At 32.1% G+C, this 25,103-nt stretch overlaps 2 protein-coding genes across 4 annotated transcripts; both read right to left on the bottom strand.

The window, feature by feature from the left end:
• Window positions 1-1,872: 1,872 nt before the first annotated feature.
• LOC123905473 lies at window positions 1,873-6,769 on the bottom strand. 2 transcript variants are annotated; one of them, XM_045955089.1, is made up of 4 exons: window positions 6,626-6,769; window positions 2,558-4,458; window positions 2,338-2,474; window positions 1,873-2,247 (listed from the first exon to the last, which is right to left on the bottom strand). In XM_045955089.1, the coding sequence occupies exons 1-4, from the start codon at window positions 6,693-6,695 to the stop codon at window positions 2,031-2,033; spliced, it is 2,325 nt and encodes a 774-aa protein (XP_045811045.1). In that variant the 5' UTR covers window positions 6,696-6,769; the 3' UTR covers window positions 1,873-2,030. The 2 variants fall into 2 exon arrangements, with proteins under 2 accessions (XP_045811045.1, XP_045811046.1); XM_045955090.1 differs by lacking the exon at window positions 6,626-6,769 and adding an exon at window positions 5,121-5,363.
• A 4,361-nt stretch (window positions 6,770-11,130) lies between these two features.
• On the bottom strand, window positions 11,131-17,372 carry LOC123905474 (putative F-box protein At1g53550). Of its 2 annotated transcripts, none has more exons than XM_045955092.1 (4): window positions 17,161-17,372; window positions 15,258-16,724; window positions 11,512-11,581; window positions 11,131-11,388 (listed from the first exon to the last, which is right to left on the bottom strand). In XM_045955092.1, the coding sequence occupies exons 2-4, from the start codon at window positions 16,715-16,717 to the stop codon at window positions 11,365-11,367; spliced, it is 1,554 nt and encodes a 517-aa protein (XP_045811048.1). In that variant the 5' UTR covers window positions 16,718-16,724; window positions 17,161-17,372; the 3' UTR covers window positions 11,131-11,364. The 2 variants fall into 2 exon arrangements, with proteins under 2 accessions (XP_045811048.1, XP_045811047.1); XM_045955091.1 differs by having other exon boundaries at window positions 15,258-16,719; window positions 17,161-17,371.
• Window positions 17,373-25,103: the final 7,731 nt, after the last annotated feature.

Below are 25,103 nucleotides of genomic sequence, written 5' to 3'. Positions count from 1 at the left end.
GGTGGTTCAGAGAGTATGTTTCGAGAAAGGTGGGGGATGGGTCCGATACTTTCTTTTGGACTGATCCTTGGGTGGATGGGACCTCTTTGCGGGAGCGGTTTGGGAGGCTGTTTGATCTAGCAGAAAATAAATCGGCCACGGTGGCTGAGATGTTTATGCATGGATGGGGGGTTGGAGGGGAGGCGTGGGTGTGGAGGCGTCAGTTGAGGGCGTGGGAGGAGGAGATGCTGGGGGAATGTCAGACTTTACTTTTTACCCTCTCTTTGCAGGATCATGTTTCCGATAGGTGGCAGTGGCAGTCTGACTTGGCTGATGGTTATACTGTTCGTGGAGCATATCTGTTTTTGACGACGCGGGATGCAGTTACTTTGGATGTTGCGTCAGGTCTTATTTGGCACCGCCAGGTTCCTTTGAAGGTTTCTATCTTTGCATGGCGACTCTTGCGGGACAGGTTACCTACCAAAGCAAACCTGGTTACTCGAGGGATCTTATCTGAGGCGGCCCATCATTGTGTTTCTGGCTGCAGAGGGGTTGAGTCGGCTCATCACTTATTCCTTTCTTGCAGCACTTTTGGTGCCCTTTGGTCTCTTGTCAGCTCCTGGATTGGCTCTTCTCTGGTGACTGCTCAGACTCTTTCCGATCACTTTGTTCAGTTTACAGGTTCAGCAGGGGGTCTTCGAGCACAACGTTCTTTCATGCAGCTTATATGGCTTGCTGTTGTGTGGGTTGTATGGACCGAAAGAAACCATAGATTGTTCAGAGGCTCAACAAACTCAGTGCATCATATGTTGGACAAGATCAAGATTTTTTCCTACAGGTGGTTGAAAGCGACGAGTAGTACTTTAGCTTTGAACTGCCATAGTTGGTGGTCTAGTCCTATGCTTTGTCTAGGCCTTGTATAGTTTCTTTTGGTTATTGTATTTCTTTGACTCTAGTGTAACTTTATCTGGTCGTTCTTGGCACGTCTTGTGCTAAGAAGACTTTTTGTTTATATATATCTCATTTTGGCTTGTTCAAAAAAAAAGAATATATATAAAAATATTGCTGAACAATATTTTTGGAACATTTTTTAAAAAGTCTATTTAAAATATTGAACATTTCAGATTGACTTCACATATTTTATAATTTTCTTTTTATAAAATATTAGTATTATTTAAAGATTTAAAGAGTGTCTAAAAACACTATTTAGCATGCATTTGCGATAAAAAAAATCTAAGTAGTTTCACAATTTTGTCCTATTAGTATGCATGGTTATTTATTTTGTACTCACGTAAAAGTTTAAATTAATTAGATGCACTTTGACTCCTTAGTTAAAGTGATCCGGATCAAAACAACTCAAGAAAATATGAGCATTTTTTTGAGCTAATCTGTCGGTGACATGGGTTGGACTAAGTTGGCTCATAGGTTATACCCCATTTGATACTTGTCACACGAGTCACATATATATGATCAATATAATGATCTTAAAAAAAAATCAAGTTTTTCACTATCTTAATCTTGTTTATCTTTCTATTAGTGTTTAATTTGAAGTTTTAGTCTTTTTTTTTTTGTGTGAAATGGATCCCAATAATAATTTCAACACCCAAAATTCTTCTAATTTTCCATTTGGCTATCAAAATCCCAACAATTATCCAAATCCTAACAGTTATCAAAATTCCAACAATTATCCAAATCCAAATCAATTTTCCAACCAACATCCTCAAAACTTGCCTAATTTTGGTTGTGCACCAAATTTCAACCTATCATCATCTGTTCCAAGCTTTCATCCATAAAATATTTCAATAAAATATTTGAGGGAGGAACTTAAAATGGTTAAATTTAAAAATAGAAACAAATTATACAAAATAATAAAGATACTAAGGGATTTTGAAGTTAAAGGAAAACATCCCAACTCGGTGCAGGGATTGATCACTAAAAATTGTTTTATATGAACAGCTAGAAAGTATTGAAGTCTACCATTCATCAGAATATACAACCACAAGAAATTGTTTTATATGAACTTTAAATTGTTTTATCAGAATATACATGGTCTACCATTCATCATCATCAGTATTGAAGTCTCCTTCGTATTTGTAATCGTTTTTCACCTCTTCATTTTCTTCATCAGTTTCAGTCTCCCATTCTTCTTCTTCATCGGCGTCATTCTTTTTACACAACAAGATATGTTGATCCAAAATGCCAGTCATTCTTGATCGTCTTAAAAGTATTGTCTTTGAGATCTTGACCACCAAATCCATACAGCAGGGACTAAAAGTATATACACACAACACAATAACATGAGTAAGAAACAAACTAATTGGCATTAAAAAAAATTGGCATGTAAGTTAATTATATCACCTATGTTTAACTTCTTCATGAAGTTGCTCCATTTCACCTATCAGCCGGGTGAATTCCCGCATTTGACATTGATTGGCTATGCAAATCGGGTCTTGAACAGACGAAGACAACAATGGGAGCATTCGATCCAAAAATTTCTAAATTGACAAAACAATTAAACAATCAAACAGGCCCTTACAAACATATACTAAATCAAACAAAAAATAAAAGAGTCCCTTACCTGAATATGTGAGATCTTTGAAGAACAGTCCTGCAGAGCATCCCAAAAGCAAGAGCTACCAGCATCAAAGGTTGAATCTGAATCTGAATCAGCATATAAAATAGTTACTGAGTTATCCTCTTTCCTTAAGCTTTGAATCAGCATCAAAGGATTGTTAAGCTTTTGGAATGCTCTAGCAACCATTTTTACATCAATGATATCCTCTTTCCTTCTTATTTCCAAAGCTTTCTTAAAGGTTGATGGCAAATGAGAAGTTATATTGTCATCCAGCAACATACACTTCAAGAAATCTAAGTGTTCTCCTCCAAAGGTAAGATAGAGTAAACAAGCCCAAACAACTGCTCTTAAAGTAAGACAACATAAGTCTTCAACCGGGAACAAATTTAAGTTTTTAGTAAACTCAACCAAAAATTTGGCAAAGAACATGAGTATGTCCTCCAATTGATTAGCTTTTATACTACCCAAGGAACTCAATCTTAAGCTTGATTGTTCATCATACTGAACAATCAAGTCTGCCAAATTTGACTTAGTAAGGTAGCTTGTACCCTTGGCAAGTGATGTTAAGGTTAGAAGCCTCTCAATCATGTACATTTGGCGATAAGACATTACTCTTTCTTCTTGATCCTTCCACTTACTACACATCTTGGTATGCTTAACCACTTCATAAAGTGACAACAATTGGTTTAATTCACTGACCTCTTCTACATATGTTCCAATGAAATTATACCATACCTCATTGTTTTTTAATTTCTTTTGAAGATTTATATAAACCTCTTTTCTCAAATTTGGAGTGGAAAGCACCATTTGGGCAACAAGTGCCATGTCACTTTCATTCAATCTATTTTTTCCCTTTATTTTTTCACGCATATATTCTGTGGCAACCACTAAACAAGCTTCACTTTTCCTTGCCAAAGCCATGTCTTTGGTCATCGATGTATCCCAACCCAAAGGATTGACCAATACATAAAACACATGAACGGCGCGTTTCCGAAGCTGCTCATACATTGTTAATGCTTCTGTATGTTGAAGCCTACGCAGATACGGTTTGAGAAATCGAATCACCTCAAATATGTGCAGAAATGTCATGAAGCAAAGAGCTTTAGAAGGATACTTTTTCTGATATAAAAAATCAGCAATGCTCTCAAGTTGGTCGCAACAAGTCATTGCAAAAACTGACATTTCTTCAATCCAAATTCTCCCAGCAGAAGTAACCAAATCTTCAAAGTCAACTGAGACTAGACTTCCATTTCTCTTTAGACTTTTATCGGCCAGCTCCTCCACCCACTTGGCTTCAGGCATGAGCAGAACATAAGTGCCATCCAGATTCCACACACCCAAGTAGCTCAATACAAACCTGTCAATCTCACTGTCACCATTGAACTCACTGCCAAGACAGTTTACTAAAGCCTCCATGTTTTTCTTCAAACATGTCCAACAGTAAATAAATGTCTCAAGAGAAAGCTTCCTATTCATCATCATGTCTTCAATACAATTATCATCAAACCCAAACATATTCTCCGGCCAATCGTATTCAGAGAGATCTTCATTACAATGAAAATCCAAAAGTTTCTTCAAACACAGTGTTATCCCTCTAAAAGAATCATGCGTGCGAAAAGCTTTCATATTATTCACTATTTCAAAAATGCTGGGATCAATTGATGATGATAGTAGCTTAGCTTCCTCAATTGCACAATCACGAAATTTGCTTGACACATCACTTGCAAATAACAAGGCTTTTTCCAGAAGCGCATCCCTCCCTTCAAACTCCAATATAGGCCATCCCAAGTTTTGATCATGCCAAAGAGAAGTGGCAAGTGCAGTCGAAAAAACAAGTTGATAAGCTTCCTCAGAATTTTTCAGCTTATCAGCCTCAAGTAAAATAGCCTCCAAATAACGCTCCCCTGTTAGTAAGCAGAAATTTCCACTATTAGTTTTGTAGCGCATGCAAAAGTTTTCCAACATATTTAAGTCAAGGTATATGTAACTCATACAACAAGCATCTCTCTCTTTCTAATACTCTATATATCTACCATAGTTTACCAAAAGAGAATCATATAAAAACACAAAGCAAACCAGACACTCTCATTCATACACATCCATAACAGAGCAATTAATAATATATATTCCACATACATTAGAGAGATGCACAACAGACATTTCGGAAATTCTACAATGATAAACCCTAAAACCTATCATTATAATAATTTCATTATAATTACCAAGGATTTTCATATAATCAACAAGTAAAAGAGAAAAAGATCATCGGAGCTACATGAATAAGAAGGTTGAGGATGAGAATCTCAAAATGTTTGTAAAAGCACAAAATGATAAACCCTAAAACCTATCATTATAATAATTTGATTATAATTACCAAGGATTTTCGTATAATCAACAAGTAAAAGGGAAAAAGATCATCGGAGATACTTGAATAATAAGGTTGAGGATGAGAATCTCAAAATGTTTGTAAATAAACCCTAAAACCTATCATTATAATAATTTGATTATAATTACCAAGATTTTCATATAATCAACAAGTAAAAGGGAAAAAGATCATCGGAGTTACTTGAATAAGAAGGCTGAGGATGAGAATCTGGTGGAGGTGGAGTTGAAGCCATAGTGTTGTAGAAGAAAGTGGAAACCAACGCAGAGAGAAAGAGATAGAGGAGAATGAAATGAAAAAGAGAGAATAGATAAGAAATGAGAGAGAGAAAAACGGTTATATGAGAACCAATGAGAGAGCAGAGACGAATTTTATTGAGAATGCATATCAAGGTCTCAACGCAGAAAATGATCACGCAATGCAACACCAACTGAGAAATTTAAATTTTAAATTAAATTTATATCTATATCTATATATACTAATAATAAAAACAACAAAACACAGCCTTTTTTTTAAAATACCATAAATACTCTTAACAATTTTTTTCTTTGTTTTTTAAATTTGTTTTTGCTCTTTTTTTACTTAACTTCTATAACTGCTATACTTTATAACTTCTATATTTTCTTAACTTCAATAACTTCTTTACTTAAAAAAAAATGTAGATGTATATGAAAAATCTAGAATATAATTTTTTACTAGTAAAATAGAAAAAACGGATCACACAGACGGAACGTGTCCGTCTGACTACTAGTTAAATTAAATGCATCAAAAAAGAGGAAAACGGGGAAGATTTCAATATTTTCCTTAAAATAAACCACTACATTTAGTCTAGTAGTAAAAGGTTTGAGTAGTAAGCATGAGGTCTTCATTTTTTATTTTCGCATTTTGTAGCTTTGATACTTTCTAAAAAAAATTCATTACAAAATTATATGAAACTAATTTTTTATCATGAACAAAAGTTGTTAACTTATGTATCACTAGTGGCCAAACGGGCACGTTCCGTACCCGTTTGTGTGATCTGTGTTGTCTATTCTGGTAAGTATATAAATTGTAAACAACGATTTATTAAACTTGATTTTTATTTAAACTATTTTATGTAATTATAAAAATTGTAATTCACGTGCATTAGTCCACAACATAGATAAAATATTAAAGTAACACGTTGAAAAAAATATAAATGATAACAATGTTAATTAATATAAATGTTTAGTGTAAAGAAAAATTGTATCCTAAATAATATTTGACAAAAAAAAAATTTCACAAATTATCAATGCGTTCGCACGGGTCATATATGTGACATTAATAAATTGTGAATTTGTTTGAGCAAATAGAATATATGTGACATTAATAAATTGTGAATATTTGACAATTCCAAACTAATTGGTTATGCTATCATAATAAAACTTTCATTTTTTATTAGATGTTGATATTCTTGTGTATGATTGAGCTTTAGAGGCCATACAACAAAAAATAAATGTGAAATATACAAACATTGCTCTCATATGTATCACTCATATACTTAAAAAATTTACACATAGCTTGTTCTGCAATGCAACAACTTAAAATTTGAATCATATATTACGTAGCATGTGCTTCACCAAGAAATCTAAGCTATGTTGAAAGCGTAAAAAATCTGAATCACTAAGAAGTTATATACTAACTCAGTCTTAAATTATTATCATACTCACATTTACATAATATAAAGTATATGTGATTGGAACTTCTGGTTTTCTTGAAAAGATTTTTTAGACGGAGCATTTATCAAGTGTTGAGGTTCCCTGCATCATGAATCAATAAAAATTAGTCAAAAGATTAACTAATAAAAAAACTAATAACAAATGTATAAATATGTCTTTAATCTTGAATAAGTGAAACATAGTATCCATAGCAATTCATGATATATATATATATATATATATATATATATATATATATATATATATATAGGGGGCTGCTAATTTAGACCCAGTTGGGTCTAAATTAGCAAGGTGCACCTTTTGAGTTGGACAAAAATACCCATTTTTTAATTTTTTGGAAGAATAGAGCAACAGGGGCATTTCTGTAATTTTACGCAACAGTACACGCGCCCCCACTTCTTTTTCCCCCCCAGGACACGTGGCAGCGTGTTAGTGGCCAAGATCAGCGCGCGTGCATCACACGCGCCGACAAACGCGCGTGGTGCTTGCTGGATGACGCGGAGAGAGAAAATTCTGAAAAAGGCAGGCCACGTGTCATGATGTGATTGGCTGCGTTAATTTTTTTCCATTTTATACTTTAAACTCGATTATTTCGTCGTAAATTAATTTTTTATTTTTTATTTTTTATACCAAAATTCATAATTTTTTTTTCTCTACAAATAGAGACTTGGTTTGTTTGATTTGGACACCGAAAAAAAAACGCAATTTTTCACTACTTTAAACTCGATTATTTCGTCGTAAATTAATTTTTTATTTTTTATTTTTTATACCAAAATTCATAATTTTTTTTTCTCTACAAATAGAGACTTGGTTCGTTTGATTTGGACACAGAAAAAAAAAACCCAATTTTTCACTACCTTAATCTCATCAAATAACTGATAATCAACTTACTGAAACCATTCTACCAGCAAAATGGTTTCAGATTACAACTCTCTGAAACCATTCTACCAGATAAATGGTTTCAGAAGCAAACACAATTAATAAATTACTCACTGAAACCATTCTACCAGTAAAATGGTTTCAGAATACAACTATGTGCAACCATTCTACAAGCTAAATGGTTTCAGAAGCAAATAACTAATAATCAACTTACTGAAACCATTCTACCAGCAAAATGGTTTCAGATTACAACTCTCTGAAACCATTGTACCAGATAAATGGTTTCAGAATACAACTATGTGCAATCATTCTACAAGCTAAATGGTTTCAGAAGCAAATAACTAATAATCAACTTACTGAAACCATTCTACCAGCAAAATGGTTTCAGATTACAACTCTCTGAAACCATTCTACCAGATAAATGGTTTCAGAAGTAAACACAATTAATAAATTACTCACTGAAACCATTCTACCAGTAAAATGGTTTCAGAATACAACTATGTGCAACCATTCTACAAGCTAAATGGTTTCAGAAGCAAATAACTAATAATCAACTTACTGAAACCATTCTACCAGCAAAATGGTTTCAGATTACAACTCTCTGAAACCATTGTACCAGATAAATGGTTTCAGAAGCAAACTATGTGCAATCATTCTACAAGCTAAATGGTTTCAGAAGCAAATAACTAATAATCAACTTACTGAAACCATTCTACCAGCAAAATGGTTTCAGATTACAACTCTCTGAAACCATTCTACCAGATAAATGGTTTCAGAAGCAAACACAATTAATAAATTACTCACTGAAACCATTCTACCAGTAAAATGGTTTCAGAATACAACTATGTGCAACCATTCTACAAGCTAAATGGTTTCAGAAGCAAATAACTAATAATCAACTTACTGAAACCATTCTACCAGCAAAATGGTTTCAGATTACAACTCTCTGAAACCATTCTACCAGATAAATGGTTTCAGAAGCAAACACAATTAATAAATTACTCACTGAAACCATTCTACCAGTAAAATGGTTTCAGAATACAACTATGTGCAACCATTCTACAAGCTAAATGGTTTCAGAAGCAAATAACTAATAATCAACTTACTGAAACCATTCTACCAGCAAAATGGTTTCAGATTACAACTCTCTGAAACCATTCTACCATATAAATGGTTTCAGAAGGATTCCGGTGTCCAAATCAAACGAACCAAGTCTCTATTTGTAGGGAAAAAAAAATTATGAATTTTGGTATAAAAAATAAAAAATAAAAAATTAATTTACGACGAAATAATCGAGTTTAAAGTAGTGAAAAATTGCGTTTTTTTTTCGGTGTCCAAATCAAACGAACCAAGTCTCTATTTGTAGAGAAAAAAAATTATGAATTTTGGTATAAAAAATAAAAAATAAAAAATTAATTTACGACGAAATAATCGAGTTTAAAGTATAAAATGAAAAAAATCACGCAGACCCATTCATATGCTGACACGTGGCTGCCTTTTTCAAAAGCAAAATTTTCTCTCTCCAGCTTATATTCTAGTGTGGCGCAGACAGGATGATCTGATAGATCAGGATGATCTGGGCTGTCTGATTGATCAGACAGTCTTAATGAGATCACATCTTGGCTGTCTGATGGAAATCAACGGTCTGTAACCATGGTCCTTCCGTACGCGCGCGACACTGGATCCACGTCTATTAATTGTTTAAGAAGGTGGGGCGCGTGTTGTTATTTTTTTTTTATGTAAAATTACATAAATGCCCCTGTTGCTCTATTCTTTCAAAAATTAAAAGAATGGGTATTTTGGTCCAACTCAAAAGGTGCACCTTGCTAACTTAGACCTAACTAGGGTCTAAGTTAGAAAACCCCATATATATATATATATATATATATATATATATATATATATATTGCTCCAACTTTCTACCAGAGGCCCTGAAGCATATAAAGAACAAATAAACTAAGCTGAAAAATTTGAATATTAATTCATTTTTCAACAATATTTGCTTTGAAGATCCTCTTATCCGGATCTGGATTTGCTGCAGTGCATTTTGCACGCAGTTTCACGCGGTTTTGGATCTTGGCCGTTAGATTAAAATTAGACGGTCCAGATTATATATTACTAAAATCAACTGTTTGTAATCTGAACCATTCATTTATGATCGGACGGCTGAGATTCAAAACCGCGTGAAACTACGTGAAACTTTTACAGCAGGATATCTTGTTCCCTCTTATCCCTACCTTAATTAATCAAAATTTGTCTCACATAATCATAGCTAGTGACATATACCTTACTAAGATTCTCTAAGAACAATGCATTTTAGGAGTTTTGTTTCACCTGTGATAACTTGGCATACAATATGTATATTGACATTGATAATATATAACTCACCAAAATGTGAGTTTGTGAAATATCTCTTCAAATAGCTAGCTTATTTAAAGATATAATTTCAAAAATTAGATAGAAGTGATTATGAAATAGTGAAAGTATATATATTTAAATATACAAATATAACAAACAAAAATCTTGACTGCATCATTGAATAATTTAGAGTCTATTGGATTGTCTCTTAACTCAACACTGGTTTCTATATATGTTTTGTAATACATCCTAACACAACATATAGAGAGCAAGTGTAAATGCAATTAACAATCATTAATTAGTTTTGCAAGAAACTTTCCACATTTCTGATGAAGAATTCTCCAATCCTACTTTACATAATAATTTGATGAATAAAAGGAGACCTATAAACAATTGATGGAGAATAAAATAACTGACTTGATGAATTGTAAACCATGAGATAGTTACTCATAAGGGAAACCAAAGAATATATAGTATCTTACCATAGCAGCCTAATGCTCCAGACAATATAAGTATCATTATTGCAATTTGCAAGAAATGTTTCATATACCTACACAAAATAGTTGCAACCACTATTTTAAGAACTCAAACTTCAACAAAGTCATTGTCCACTATTGAAGAAAGATTCAACCGATAAAAAAGGCTTACATATTCATGTCAAAACCAACATGAATCCATCAAGAGAAATTAATCATGCAGTTACAACTCAATTTAAACCACTGTTGGTTTATTTATTTATTTATAAAAGGGATGAGAGAAAATATTCATAAACAGTACTAATATGAATATTTAATCTCTTCATATAGCAACCACCAAACCACTTTACTTTAAATTCATGCTATTGAAACTCCACATTGTCCATATCTATAAATTCAAGTTTCATATTCAACCATTAAATCCTTGATCCAAGTATTTTATAGCAGCCAATTTTTCTAATTCACAAATACAAATCAAATCACAATATAAAACCATTTAAGTAAGCATAGTGTTTCTGCCTAGTGAAAGCTTTTTTTTAATAAGCGATGAAAGCTTCTTGATGGTTGGATGAATCCAGCGGTTGATAAATTTTGACTTCAGTGATTGTACATAGGCTTTTATCAACTGCCGTGAATCTAAATCCGACATTGGAAGTAGCTGATCGGTAAATGAAGCGTCATTTGGAGGCGTGGTAGATTAAAGTCGGACACAACTAGCCTAATCCTAATCATAACTTTATTTGAGATTAAAGTTGGACACATTTTAATCTCGTAAATCATAACTTATAATTTGCAACATGAACATCTAGTCTAGATTAAAGTTTACAAAAAGTACGTCATTTGCAACTTAAAACATCTATTTCTTTTCAAAAATGACAACTAGCCTAATCATAAGTTTATAATTTAGCATAACCATTCCTACTGTATGCAAAATATTCTTAGTAGTTGTACTCTTCGCCAAAAGCCTCACTACCGGAGGAGGGAGGGTTACTTATCACGTCAAGATCTTCATTTTCTTCATGCCGTTTCAACTTTGGACACCTATACAAAATAACACCAATATTAAATAACAATGCCTAAGTAACGTGGCTAAAATCCTAGGAACCATAAGATGAGAAAGTGTATTTATAAAGTCACATAAGATGACGAAGAGCGTTTACTTACCAAGTCTCGAGTAAACCATTTCGCCAAGAAAAGAACTTCATTTTCTTCCGACATTTTATACTCAGCATACCTTTATAAATTACAACAGTATTAGTATTAGGGAACAATGGATAAGTTAGCTAAAAACTACAATTTGCAGGGGATGGAATAGTCTCCGGAAACTATTTACTACTTGGAAAATAAATTAGATACATAAACTGACATTATAAGAAGCACGCACTCTGACACAAACACCAAGACACCACTAACCTAAAAATATAGGACACCGACACCGCTACCATGTATATAAAATATATAAATTGAGAATCAAAATATATACATATACATATACATATAAATCTAAGTTGGGGAAGTTAATTGATCAATAATGTTGTTTCGACACATTTTTAATTTTTGTGGATGTGTCTGATATGTGTCTAAGGAGAGTATAAGCAAAAAAAAAAAAAAAATTGGGACACTTGTCCAACACGTTCTTACGAGTGTCTTACAGGTGTCCGACGCCGATCAAAGGAGTGTCACAGTAAAAGAAAAATTGATTTTTTTGGACACCGATCTGAGCTATCCGACACGGTGTCGTACGAATGTCGGACACCGCAACACGCCTAATCATAGAGGTGTCCGTACTTCATAGCTGACATTACAACAACTGTCCATTTTCTCGTCCTCTAGGGAAAATGTAAAGGAAATTCCTAAGAGGTAATTAGTAATGAAAGATTGTGTCCACATGATTGTTTTAACATTCAATATCAAAGCCAAGGATGAAATTAAATATGGAGGTAACAAAAAACTAAAATTTATAATATATACCATAAAGAGATTAGTTATTTAAGCAATTGATTGATATATGAAAATTTACTATCTTAAGTGAGAAGATTTGTACGTACAAGTCTTCTTTTCTCCGTATAGAATGCCAAAATAGAAAGATAAATATAAGTGATAACATAGGGAAACTCACATGTCTCTTTGAATACTACTTGTCTTGTGATTAAAATTTAAGCTAAATTGCATTTCTGGCCTGTTAACTTACACAAGCTTGCAATTTTGGCCCCTGACCAAGTCAACGCACATGCGGCAAAAGACTCACATGTCGCATCAGCATACCTTGTCACCCAAACAATGATTCACATGTCACATCAATCTATGTGGCAAGCCATGTTGACATGTCATGTGAGTCACTTGTCACATGTGCGTTACTTGGTCAAATCCAGTGGGGCCATCCTTTTGCATAAGGAGTAAAAGTGTAATTTAGCCTAAAATTTATTACAATGGTTTTTAAAGAAACACTAGATACAAATGCACTATAATAAAGACTTAAATCTACTTCTATAATATAATAAAATTAATTTCTACTAAATTTACTAGTTTACCCTTAGTTGTTCTAACCGTATTCCAAGTTTTATATCCTTCATTGTAATTGCACTAAAAAAATATTAAAAAAATACAATAAAAAAATGATATGCATAAAAATAGGAACATAGAAACATAAACAATTTTACTACCAAGTTTACTAATTTGTCATTATCGGTTTTAGTAATATTTCAAATTTCCTATCATCTATGTAATTTTACTCTAATAAAAATCAACTACTTGCAGGTAGCCGTCGATTGATAAGGTGGCAGGATTTTCAGAGTTAATAACTTCGCAAAATAAATAACTATTATTTTGTGTTTGTCAAAGTTAATACTTAATACTACTTGCATAAGGACGCTAGTAATATCATAAACATTTTTAAATTTTGTGTTTGTCAAAGTTAATAAGGTGGGCAGGATTGATTGTCACATTATTTGCGAAGTTTATACATTTCTTCATTGCAGGATTGTTAAACTATATGCTTCCCATGGAAATATGTTTAAGTGCATTTTTTTTTCCTACTTAAAATAATTGATATTTTAGTTCTCATTTCTTTTTTTAAAAAAAATAGACACTAATGGCTACCCAACCATATTGTTATTGCAAATTTTGATCCTCATTTTGTCATTTAAGGTGTTTTTTCACTTAATGTGTTTTTACATTTAATTCAAAATATAAAATACATATCACACAAACGGGCACATAATTATAACAAAACAAAAAAGAGCGGACGCGTGCCCGTCTGGACGCTAGTAATATAATAAAGTTATTTATTTTTGTCCCCGTGAGCTTTGCTCAATTAGTAGAGACATCGGGAACCGGGGTTTGAACTTCGAACACTCCACTTATTCACCTTTGAGGTGGATTCTCTAGTCACTAGGCTACTAGACCAAAAAAAAAAAGTTAAATTACTTTCAAATTTACTAAATTACTGTAAATATCATCAATCAAATTAGCAATATTTTATAACAAATTTTGTCAATGGACCTTTGCGAATGCAAGGGTCTCTAAACTAGTATACATTTAAAGATATAATGAACTTGGACTTTGGTCCTCGTAAAATAATTTCTCTTTTTCTTTTACTAAAAATTAAAAAAAAAATTGAAAAAGTTATTTTGGTAAATTTCTTGTTGATCTGGCCAATTTGAGCCTAGGTAGCATATGTTGACTGTGCAGGACTAATACATGTGGCATTTAAATAATTATAAAATAATAGATCAGAAAATGTTTCTTTTTTATTTTAATTTAAACCATCTTTTTTTAAAAGATTAAAATAGAAAGGGTTTCTATTCTTCTTCCTTTCCATCACCATCTTCGAGTAAAACTCATCCCATCACATTCATCGACCACAACTCCTCCGTCGAATTCACCTTCTACATTTTGGCCGACCACAGTCTAATCCTCATCCCCGGCGATCTCGCCGTTGCATTCCCCCATAACATTGATATTAATCTCCGGAAGTCTTGTCTCTATTGCGGTTGCAAACATTTCGAAATCGAATTTGGTTCTGAATAGTGGTGAAAAGATGAAATCTTAGGTTGGTTGGGTCACATAGGGTGGAAGTTAGGTTGAGTAAAGAGGGGATTTTGTTGTTGGGTGAAATAAAATGGTCAGGATGGGGGCATCAAACCCGGATCTAATTTCTTGCTGAAAGTGGTGTTGCAACCCTAAATTCCTCCTTTTATTTTTAATTTCATTAATATATATATTTAAATATAAATTAAATATATAATGTTTTTGTGTAATTTCTTATTATTTTTAAATAAATTGTTTAAATCAGTCACAAATGCCACCTTTTATTTTTAATTTCATTAATATATATTTAAATATAAATTAAATATATAATGTTTTTGTGTAATTTCTTATTATTTTTAAATAAATTGTTTAAATCAGTCACAAATGCCACATATATCATTAGTACATTGTCAACACGCAACAGCTTGACAGCCGTTGGATAATAAGACTTCTTTTTTTTTTGGTTTACAACAGAGCAGAGGATCGAACCCAGAACCTCATGCATACTACCCAAATCTCTCACCACTAGATCAAACCTAGTGGATAATAAGACTTTTGTTATTGGGTTTTTATGTTAGCAATAGTCCATTAGATATTATTATATATTCTCTTTGTAATCCTTATCTAAGTAATATTATTCTGATATTATTGAAACCCTAGCTGCTTTCACTCTCTTTATTGTTAACAACACATGGGCTCAAATTCTCCAAATAAGTAAGAGATCTACCAAAGTGACTTTTTTAAAACAATTTTATTTTTGCACGGGCATATTTTAAAAGAAAAAATCTACAAGGACAAAAATCCAAATTCTCTATACTTGCATGACGGACAAAATGTATATTTAAGACAAAAATAAAATATTAAAAGCTAAAAAGTCTTACCTTGAATGAATGCTCAGCACCTCAATATTGTCTCCTTTCACGACATCCTTAAGTGAGATTAGACTTGGAATATGTGGAATTACATCAATAAGTGCTGAACAAGCCCCACGAATTTGAAAAACCTTGCGTCGATATTTCTCAGGTTCACATTTCTCAGGTTCACAGTGAATTAAACAATTGTGGGAATGATATAAAAATATGGAAGCACCTTCTTCAAAGGGTTTTACCGGCCAGCAGAAACCATGACGCCATGAAAAAGAATAGCTCCGAGAATTGAACGAAGTCTCGATGTTGTAAGCCTTAGTCCATGATTCTTCAATGCCATATTCATTCATAACCCACATTGTAACAAGGGAAAAATTCAAGTCACAAATGTAAATAAACCCCTTTAGCTCTCCCATGCTGATACGTCTGTTATCATGAATTTCATTATTATGATTTTCGAACACATGTGGAGGAGAAGGAAATGGCTGCAACCTCTCACTTTCAAAACAAAAACATAATATTGACCTTTGCTGCCCATCAAGTTTGATCCAATGAAACACGCCGTTCACACAAGTGGGATACTCAAGGCTCAAAATAGAAATACGAGGATCCACTTCAACATTCCTCCATGATGGTGATCCAAGTGTGTTTACCTCAAGGATAACACGCTCAAACACCCATTCTTTGGCACGTTCAACATGTCTTATCCGCATTTTTATCACCTTATATTCATTAGTTTTAGGTTGGAAACCTAGACCAGAGTGTCCTTTCATTCTTACTCCATTTGTGTTTAATTTGAAAGGAGCCTTAGTAGCTTTAGGAAGTCTTATGAACTCCCCCGTGACTGGGTTGCAAATCGCTAAAGGGTTTTCGGTAGATGGGTCAGACAAACAAAGCAAACCATTGCAAGAATTAATAATATTAAACTTATCATGAGATATCCTGCAATCAGCATAATAACGCCATCGTCTATCATCCCGAATACCAAGACTATATTTGTTAAAAAATAATGTATCAGCATGAAATGGGTGCATGGATTTATTCTTGATTTTTTCCCTTTTCTCCTTAAATAATTTGCCATCACGAAGTGGAAGCTTGGTCATACAGTCAAGCTTAACAAGATTTTTGCTTCCAAAATCATATGTTTCAGGCTGACAATCAAGAAGATGCAGGGTTCTTGACACTAGATTGAAGCGATGGGTCCGAATCATGAGACTAAATGGTGATCGCTCAAAGTGCAATTTAGCAAAACGTGGTTCTGAAATTATTGTTTTCCAGATTTTGCACACACATCTACAAACAAGAAGAGATTTTATGGGAAGTTGAAGCAAAATGTTGGCAGCGAGGTGGGATGGAAGATTATCAAAATAAGGGCAAAGTTCATGACTTTCTGCCCCTTCAACTTCCCCTTTTGCTTCATTGCATCTTTGGTTAGTAGCCTTTGCAGAGACAATTGAATCCTTTTTTCTTTGCATGACTACACTAAGTTGTAAAATATGTAAATTAGAACACATCAAAAGTATGAATTTCATATTAAATATAACAACTTTAATTGAAAATAAGAATTTGACCTATATCTTAGAGGACGAACGAGAAACAATGAAAATCAAATACGAGAAGGCAAAAAGTTCATATCTTTCGATAAAAGATTGAAAATTTAAATTACAACTTGAACCAACTAATAAACCAATTAGCAAACAAACTGATATGACATCGTAGAGGACGAAGGAGAAACTATGACTTTCAATAAAAAATTGAAAATTTCATATTAAAAAGTACAAGTTGAATCAAACAAATCTGAGAACTAAGAAACTAATTGGCAAACAAATTGATATAGATAATTACAAGACAACAATGTCAAGTGACGAAACCTAGTACCGGTTTCATTAAAGCTAACTGCAAATCTACAAGAAGGTACCTGGGGCTTAGGCACAGCTTTCAGTATATGAGAAAACGCCGGGATTCAACGGCTCCGACTACTTGCAGGTAGCCGTCGATTGCTGCTTCCGGTCTGTGATGTTTGAGTTTGAAAGTGATAGCGCCGTGCCGAACTCACTCTTATATTGTAGGGATTCTTAGATTTAGAAATCGGCTTCGCTCAACATGGGAGGGTGATAGATAAGTTAACTTATTTTATGGCCCATCATACAATTCATGAGCCCAATAGAACTTATTAGTTATTACCGCATATAGCTGGTTTGTGTAGGGGTGTAAGCGGATCAGAAAAATTCAATTAAACTGATGATCCAATCCAATCCAAACCGAAAAAAACTGATTTTTATGGTTCGGATCAAAAACTGAACCAAACCAATCGAAAACCGATGTGGTTTGGTTCGGTTCTCGAATCCAGTTTTCAGATCCAATGGACAAATCGAACCAAACCAATATATAGAATTTATGTTAATATTTTTTTAGGCAGCCCACGTCTATCAAAAACTACATCTAGCCAAAGCCCAACTACTAAAAAAAAATCTGCCTCACTTAGAAGTTAGAAACCCTAACTTAGAAACATAAACAGGTCACAACCGCAAACAAACGCCGCTCTCACCTCACCTCATCCTCAAGCTGCTCTCAACACTACCCAAACAACACTCTCACGTCAAGTTGTTGCTCTCATCTCTCATCTCAAACCCTCTAAACGATACTTTTACTATGTACTGATTCAATTCACATTTTCAACCTGTACTTTTATTTATTGTAATTGTTGATAGATAACTGCTATCTGGCTGTCAACCTATTCTAATTCACATTTTCACATGTGAAGATACAAAATGTTTTCTCTTCTTTATAATGTCATTGGCGCTGATGTTAAATGGAAACCTTTTATTCTTTCTGAAGTTATAATTTTCATGATGTTTAAACAAACATTCTTAGGGTTTTTTAATGCAAAGACAAAAAGTAAAGAGGTTCTCTACTCTGTTTGAAAATCTTATGAGTTTCAAACATATGAGTTATGATGTTATGAACTATGATTCTTTTTTCTTGTGTACGATAATATTTGATTACGTATCATCGAAAAAATAATAGTAGGAAAATACATCGGAAAAACACAATAGCAGAGAATATATTGCAAAAAAAAGCGTTACAAAACTGATCAAAGTATCCGAACCAAACTAATCGTTTCATTTTTCAAAAACAGGAAAAACCGAACCAATTGAGTACACATTGGTTCGGACTTTGGATTCATCAAAAACCGATCCAAACCGGTCCAATTACACCCCTAGGCTTGTGTTTGTTTGGGAAGACATGTCTATCTATCTATATGTTTTAGAGTTTCTCTCTCATGGTCCAATTCATATGTCGCACCCTCTCAATGATCCATGTCTTATGTGGCATCTTCTTATTTTTTTCAATTCCTATGTGGCTAACTATGAGGCATTTGAATATCCAACCAAGACTTGCTTCATTATGTGCAAGGGGTTACGAGTTCGATTCCCACTAGCCACATTTTTTTATTTTATTTGTATATTTTATTTGAATTTTAATGCTTTTTTTTCGTATACCAAAGGTATCCTCCACGCGCAACTGCGGAGACTAATCTCCTCGAGGTAATTGAGATACATTTAAGGGGTTGACCTCTCCCAACAAATGTTTCTCCATACGCACCGTCCAAAGATCGAATCCAAGATCAAATGGTTAAGACGCTCAAGTATCTACCACTTGTGTCACACTACATTGGTTGAATTTTACTGCTTTGCATGTTGCCTGAGATATACATTGCAATAATTTATTTTTTTTAAGACAATTTTATTTGCCAAACCTTTTATGTTTTCTTAATTTAAGAATTTCTCAAATACCTTTTGTTTTTTGACAAATTCTCAAATACCTTTTATGCTCAATTATAAACATAAATAGAAATTTCTTATTCTTATAAATTAATTTGAAATACATTCAATGTTGAGATTTTTTTTCATTTAAAAAATTTGACAACCTCATATTGTAGGGTAATGTGAGATCCATTTAAGAGTATTTGATAGATTGTAGGTCAATTTAAAGAATTTGAGTGAGTTGGATGGATATAATTGTCGTAACAAGCACAAGTTTTTCACTACATTAATCCTTTTTTTTTTCTGCAATAGCCATTAAAATTACATAAAATTAGTAAGCATATAAAGCTAAAACTGTTATGAATAATTATATGTAATGAATGTCCATTATTGTGTAGGTTTTCTTGTCCCCTAAATGTGTCCTATAAATAGGACCCCTTTGTTACAATGTAATGCACACCTTGAAGAGAATATACAAACTCTAATCTTTCTTTCTTCTCTCCTTCATCTCTATTCTTCTATATTCTTAGTTATGTTTAGATTAGTTTCATAACACGTTATCAGCACCATAGTCTCTCCTCTTTCAAGAAAGGTATAACAACCATGGGAAGTGATAATTTTATTTTCTGTATGATTTTTTATTCTATTTTTTATCGGATCATTTTATTCCTTCTCGTTTTTTATATTGATTCACAGCCTACGATCCAGAAGTATCGTGATAAAAAAATTTAACAAAATTTTGAATTATGAATCCTGAAGATTCATAGTTTGACAAAATTTTAAAATATGAATCCTACGATCCAGAAGTATCGTAGTGAAATTTTTGAATTATGAATCCTGAAGATTCATAGTGTGATGAACTTTTAAAATATGAATCCTGAAGATTCATAAGCCTCAATTTCTAGAAGTACCGCAAAATATTTTTAAAATATGAATCCCAAAGATTCATAGATATAAGAATGAATCCCGAAGATTTATAGATATAAGTAAAATGAATTGGATAAATAACTGATTTGATCTTATTATTCATTTAGAATTCCAAAAGAATTCAATATCTATATGCATCCCTGAAGGATTGCACCAATATATTTCTCATACTTTATAGTATATATTATACAGTTCATGAAGAACTCAATGTTATATATGCATCCCTGGAGGATTGCATAAAGAATTATTTTTACATTATAACGATATTATATCTTGAAGAACTTAAAAAAAAAAAATCATGGAATATTAACTCATATGTATTGTGATAGTTTTAAATTACTACAAGCGTATTTTATCTCTTTGCTTATACATAGAATTATATATAGAATTTTATGAAAATGAGATAAGAAGAACTTGTGGTATAATTTGTTAGTCCCTAAAGAACTAAACCCTTTTTACGTTCTTATTTTAATTCAAATAAAGAATGAATGTAAATACATTTACTATTTTGTAACCTCTTGGATCATATGATTTCATATGAAGATTACATTTATGAAAATATGAAGATTTTGTAACCTCTTGATTTTACCCTTTTATGTTCTTATTAAAATACATTTACTATTTTGTAACCTCTTGGATCATGTATGAAAACGTTTTCATCACTTTTAAGAGAATTAATTCCATTTTTTGTACATTAATTCCAATTTTTTGTTTGATAATATATCTTTAATTCTTTATTCTTTATTTTATTTTTACATGTACAATTATATATAGTCTTATGAATTCTAGAAGAATTCAACATTCAAGCATCCCTGAAGGATTGCTTAAATAATGATTTTTCTTGATCATTGTTTATGAAAATTATTTGTGATATAGTAGTTCCCGAAGAACTAAAGAAAAAAAAAGAAAAAACCTTAATATTGAAGTATCTTTGAAGAATTGCTCAAAGAAAGAAGTTTGATATCAATGTTTGAAGATTTCAGATGTAACGCCCCGAATTTAGAATTAATTAATAATTTTCGTAGGAGTTGTTGTGTTGATTATTGTTAATTATTTAATTGTGTGTGACGAGTAATTAAATAATTGATGAATAAATGAGTAAAATGATAAGTTGAAAATAAAAGTGAAGAAAGAGTAGACGGGGTTGTAGAAATTATATAATAGGTGGAGAGGGGGTGTGAGTAAGAAAGAATAGTAGAAATAATGAAATTGGGCTTAGTAGAAAGAAAACCCATTAATAGTTAAAAGCAGAATTTTTCCTTCTTGTGGAGGAAACCACTAGACTAAGTTAGAAACAAATTGAAATCTATCAACTTTTTACTAAAAAAGAAGAGAAGAGAAAAACAGAATAGAGGAGCAAGGGAGAAAGAGAGATTGACGCATGAGAGGGAGAAGAGAAAGAAGAGGAAAACAAAACTCACAACCAAAGATTAATTGCTATTCCAAGTAAGGGGGTTTAATTCTTTCTTTAAATTTCTGTCCTTTTCTTGAAATTACATGACATGGGTTGATTCTTCCTTCTTCTTGCTCGATGTGTGCTTGTTATGGTGGTTGTGTTGTTGTGATTTTATTCCTTGGATTAATGGTGTTGTGTTGTTTGCGATGTTGATTGTCTCGTGTATGCTATTAAATCATAGATTAACCTCTAAGTTCATAAAAAGGACGGGGTTTAAGGGTTTTGGAAAGAAATCAAATTTATTAAGAAAATTTGAATTTTTGGGTTTAAACAAGTACTTGAAGTATTGGTGTATTGGTGTATTGGTTCATAAAACTGGAAATTTGTGGTGATCCTCCATGATATAAAACTGGAATTGGTGGTGATCCTCCATGATATAAAACTGGAATTGATGGTGATCCTCCATGATATAAAACTGGAAATTTGTGGTGATCCTCCATGATATAAAACTGGAATTGGTGGTGATCCTCCATGATATAAAACTGGAATTGATGGTGATCCTCCATGATATAAAACTGGAAATTTGTGGTGATCCTCCATATGGAATTGGTGGTGATCCTCCATGATATAAAACTGGAAATTGGTGGTGATCCTCCATGATATAAAACTGGAATTTGTAATTGGTGTTGATCCTACATGATGAAAAATTGGAATGGATGTTGATATTGCTGACTTATTGCATTTTTTTTAATAATTGTTTCGTTTGTGATATTCTTTGTGATTGTATTACTGACCCCATGTTGCTTCCTTTTCTGGTTTGGCCCTACGGTGTGCAACCGTAGATTTTCAGGTAGGCGACGAGTCATAGTTGCCGAGTTCGGGGAGCTTGTCCCTTGCTGTTTTAGTAATTGAGTCGCTCTGATAGGATGTCTTGGGGGATTCACGTATATATTCAATTAGTATTTCTTCAAAATGACTTGAACGGTGTCAATTGGTTTTTAGAAAGATTCTACTGCTCTCAATAATTTTTGACTTCAAATTTTAGAACTTATGTTTATTGGTTTTAATTTTATCTCCGCTGCTTAATCCTTATTTAATTAGGTATTCGATTCAAAAGTAGGTGTGACACCTTTTATATGAAATAAATTAATTGAATTTTTGGCAAATAAAAATCAAGGGGAAAATTAAAGGGTGTTACATCAGACACAACTCTCGGAGAACTATAAATTTAATACCGAACATCCTTATGAAGATCATTTGTGATATAGTTCTTGAAGAACTACATCACAAAGAATATGGAATTAATATTAACGCATTATGGATGGATTGCTCCAAGATTATGGATTTCCTTAACTATTGTTAATGAAAAAAATTTATTTGTATAGTTCTTGAAGAACTTAAAATCCAATATTAAAGCATTCTTGTAGTATCGCTCAATAAAAAATTGTAAAAATTGTGAATTTCTCCGGCCATTCTAAAAAGAGATTTGTTATTGAGTTCCTGAAGAACTAAATTCTTACGGCAGATTACAATCTATATGATCTATTTGATCTTGGTATAAGATGGACCAAAATTAAAGGAAATTAATAGAAGAATTGTTTATGTCTCTCGAATATGCTCCTGAAGTAGCAACTTTGAAAAGATAATTTCAAGAATATTTTGTATATCAATTGTTGCACATACATTGGATGAATATTATTGATATATTTAGCTCATGATTGAATGCATGGTTCATACGTTTTTTCCCCCTCTCATAATAAAGATTATTCTCTTCAAATATAAATTGGTTTTAATTATTCGGTTACTTATTTAAATCAATTTATTGATTTTAATTTTAAAAATATTTTAATTGTTACTATCTTCTAATTTATTTATTTTATTTGGTTACAATCTTCTAATTTCTAATTCTGCTGAAATCCACATAAACATTATTCTGTTATACTTTATTTTTACTCTTTTAATTCTCAAACAAATAAATTATTACTATTTTTTATTATGTTCTACCAAAAAGAATTTTTTTTGCTGAAACATATTTTTGTTAGCATGAAAGTATATATCTATATTACTATTCATAAAAAAAAAAAAATTTGGAAGGAATTAAATCCTATGTCTTATAGTACAAAAATTATTGAAGCTCCAGAAGAGCAAATACATTGTTATATCGAGAAACAAAGTTACACTTTGCTAATGTATTGTATATTTTAAAGTCTTAAAGAAATTTAGTATATATGCTTGGAGGATATTCACATAAATAAATATCATATTGAAACAAGTAATGGAGGAGATCTTGTATCTCTATATTACGAGACACATTATCAATTTTTGTCTCTAGTTTGGAGCATACTTATAATATTAGTGCAACTCAAGCACATATATGTTTAAGTAAACCAGAAGTTTACAATTTAAGTTTGTAATTGGCAAGATCGGATGGGTCATCCCAAATCTATTATGATGTGAAATATAAAATATTTTTATATGAATTGAAGGGCCTGAAGTTTCTTCAATCTAATAATTTTATGTGTCACTAGTTCCCGAAGGAAGTTGATAAATTAAGTAAATGAGCATCTTTTATTTTTTAGAATATATATAAGGTGATATTTGTAAATCAATACACCGATCACGTGGACCAATTCGAATCCTAAAATTTTAATTGATGCATCAACTAAATGGTCACATGTATGTTTGTTATAAACTCACAACCAGAAGTTTGTAAGATTATTTTTAAGAGCTCATTTTATATATATTATTCTAGAAAGTATTTGATAAGTATCATATGTTAATTGAAATTTATACTGAACATTTTGTAGAATATGTTCATACAAACAAAAATAATGGACTTGAAGATTCATTCTTTAGAGGTCTAAAGTTAATTACACGACCGATATTTATGAGATCGTAACTTCTAAGTTATAGTTGGGAACACTCAAACATGTATGTTGAGATATTAAATAGCATCATGCCAACAAATTATTATATACATAAGCTCTCCCCTAATTTATTTGAATTTTGGTTTATAAACCTAATTTCCCATATATAAACATTTTTGGATGTGTTGGGTACGTCTCAATTGCTCCAATATAATGCATTTAAATGGGTCGTAAAAGAATATTGGGAAAATATATTTGATATAACTCTTCATCCCTTATAAATTATATCGAGCCAATAAGGGACTTGTTTATAGCCTAGAAGGCTAATTTTCAAGTGATGAACTAGTTTTCCCAATATTAGGGGAGGGAATAAGCAGCTAAAAAATATGAACCAGAAGTTCAAATGAATCACTTGAAATAAATTATTATTATTATCTCATCTTGATCCTCATATAAAATAGCTTGAACCAAATGTTCAAAAGATAACTCATTTGCAAAGTTTATGAAATCAATCAATAGCTGCTAATGCTGCGATAAAAATAAATGTCCCTGTCGGACAATCTAATATTGCAAATGATTCTTAACCACGCTTAAAGCATGGTAAGCAAATCGGTTTCAAGGATAAATTCCTCAAATAAGATAAGGAGCTAAAAAGAAAGATGACTCAAGGGAGGATATGAAAAATTTTGAAAAAAGTATTTGACATAATTAATTTTTCAGTTCCAGAAGAACTCATCAGGTACCTATAATTTATTAAAACAAAGAGATCTCAATAAATTATGTCATGAATAAAATACGATGGAACCGAGATGAAGTCAACGTTGACACTATTTTTGCACATAATAAAGCGCTATATGTGATAAATGACAATGAGGATCATGGATCAAAGTCTATTAAAGATTAT

Source organism: Trifolium pratense, linkage group LG2, assembly GCF_020283565.1.
Source record: "Trifolium pratense cultivar HEN17-A07 linkage group LG2, ARS_RC_1.1, whole genome shotgun sequence".
NCBI classification, from domain to species: Eukaryota; Viridiplantae; Streptophyta; class Magnoliopsida; order Fabales; family Fabaceae; genus Trifolium; species Trifolium pratense.
Note: the sequence above shows the minus strand (reverse complement) of the source record. Positions and strands in the feature narration are given on the sequence as shown.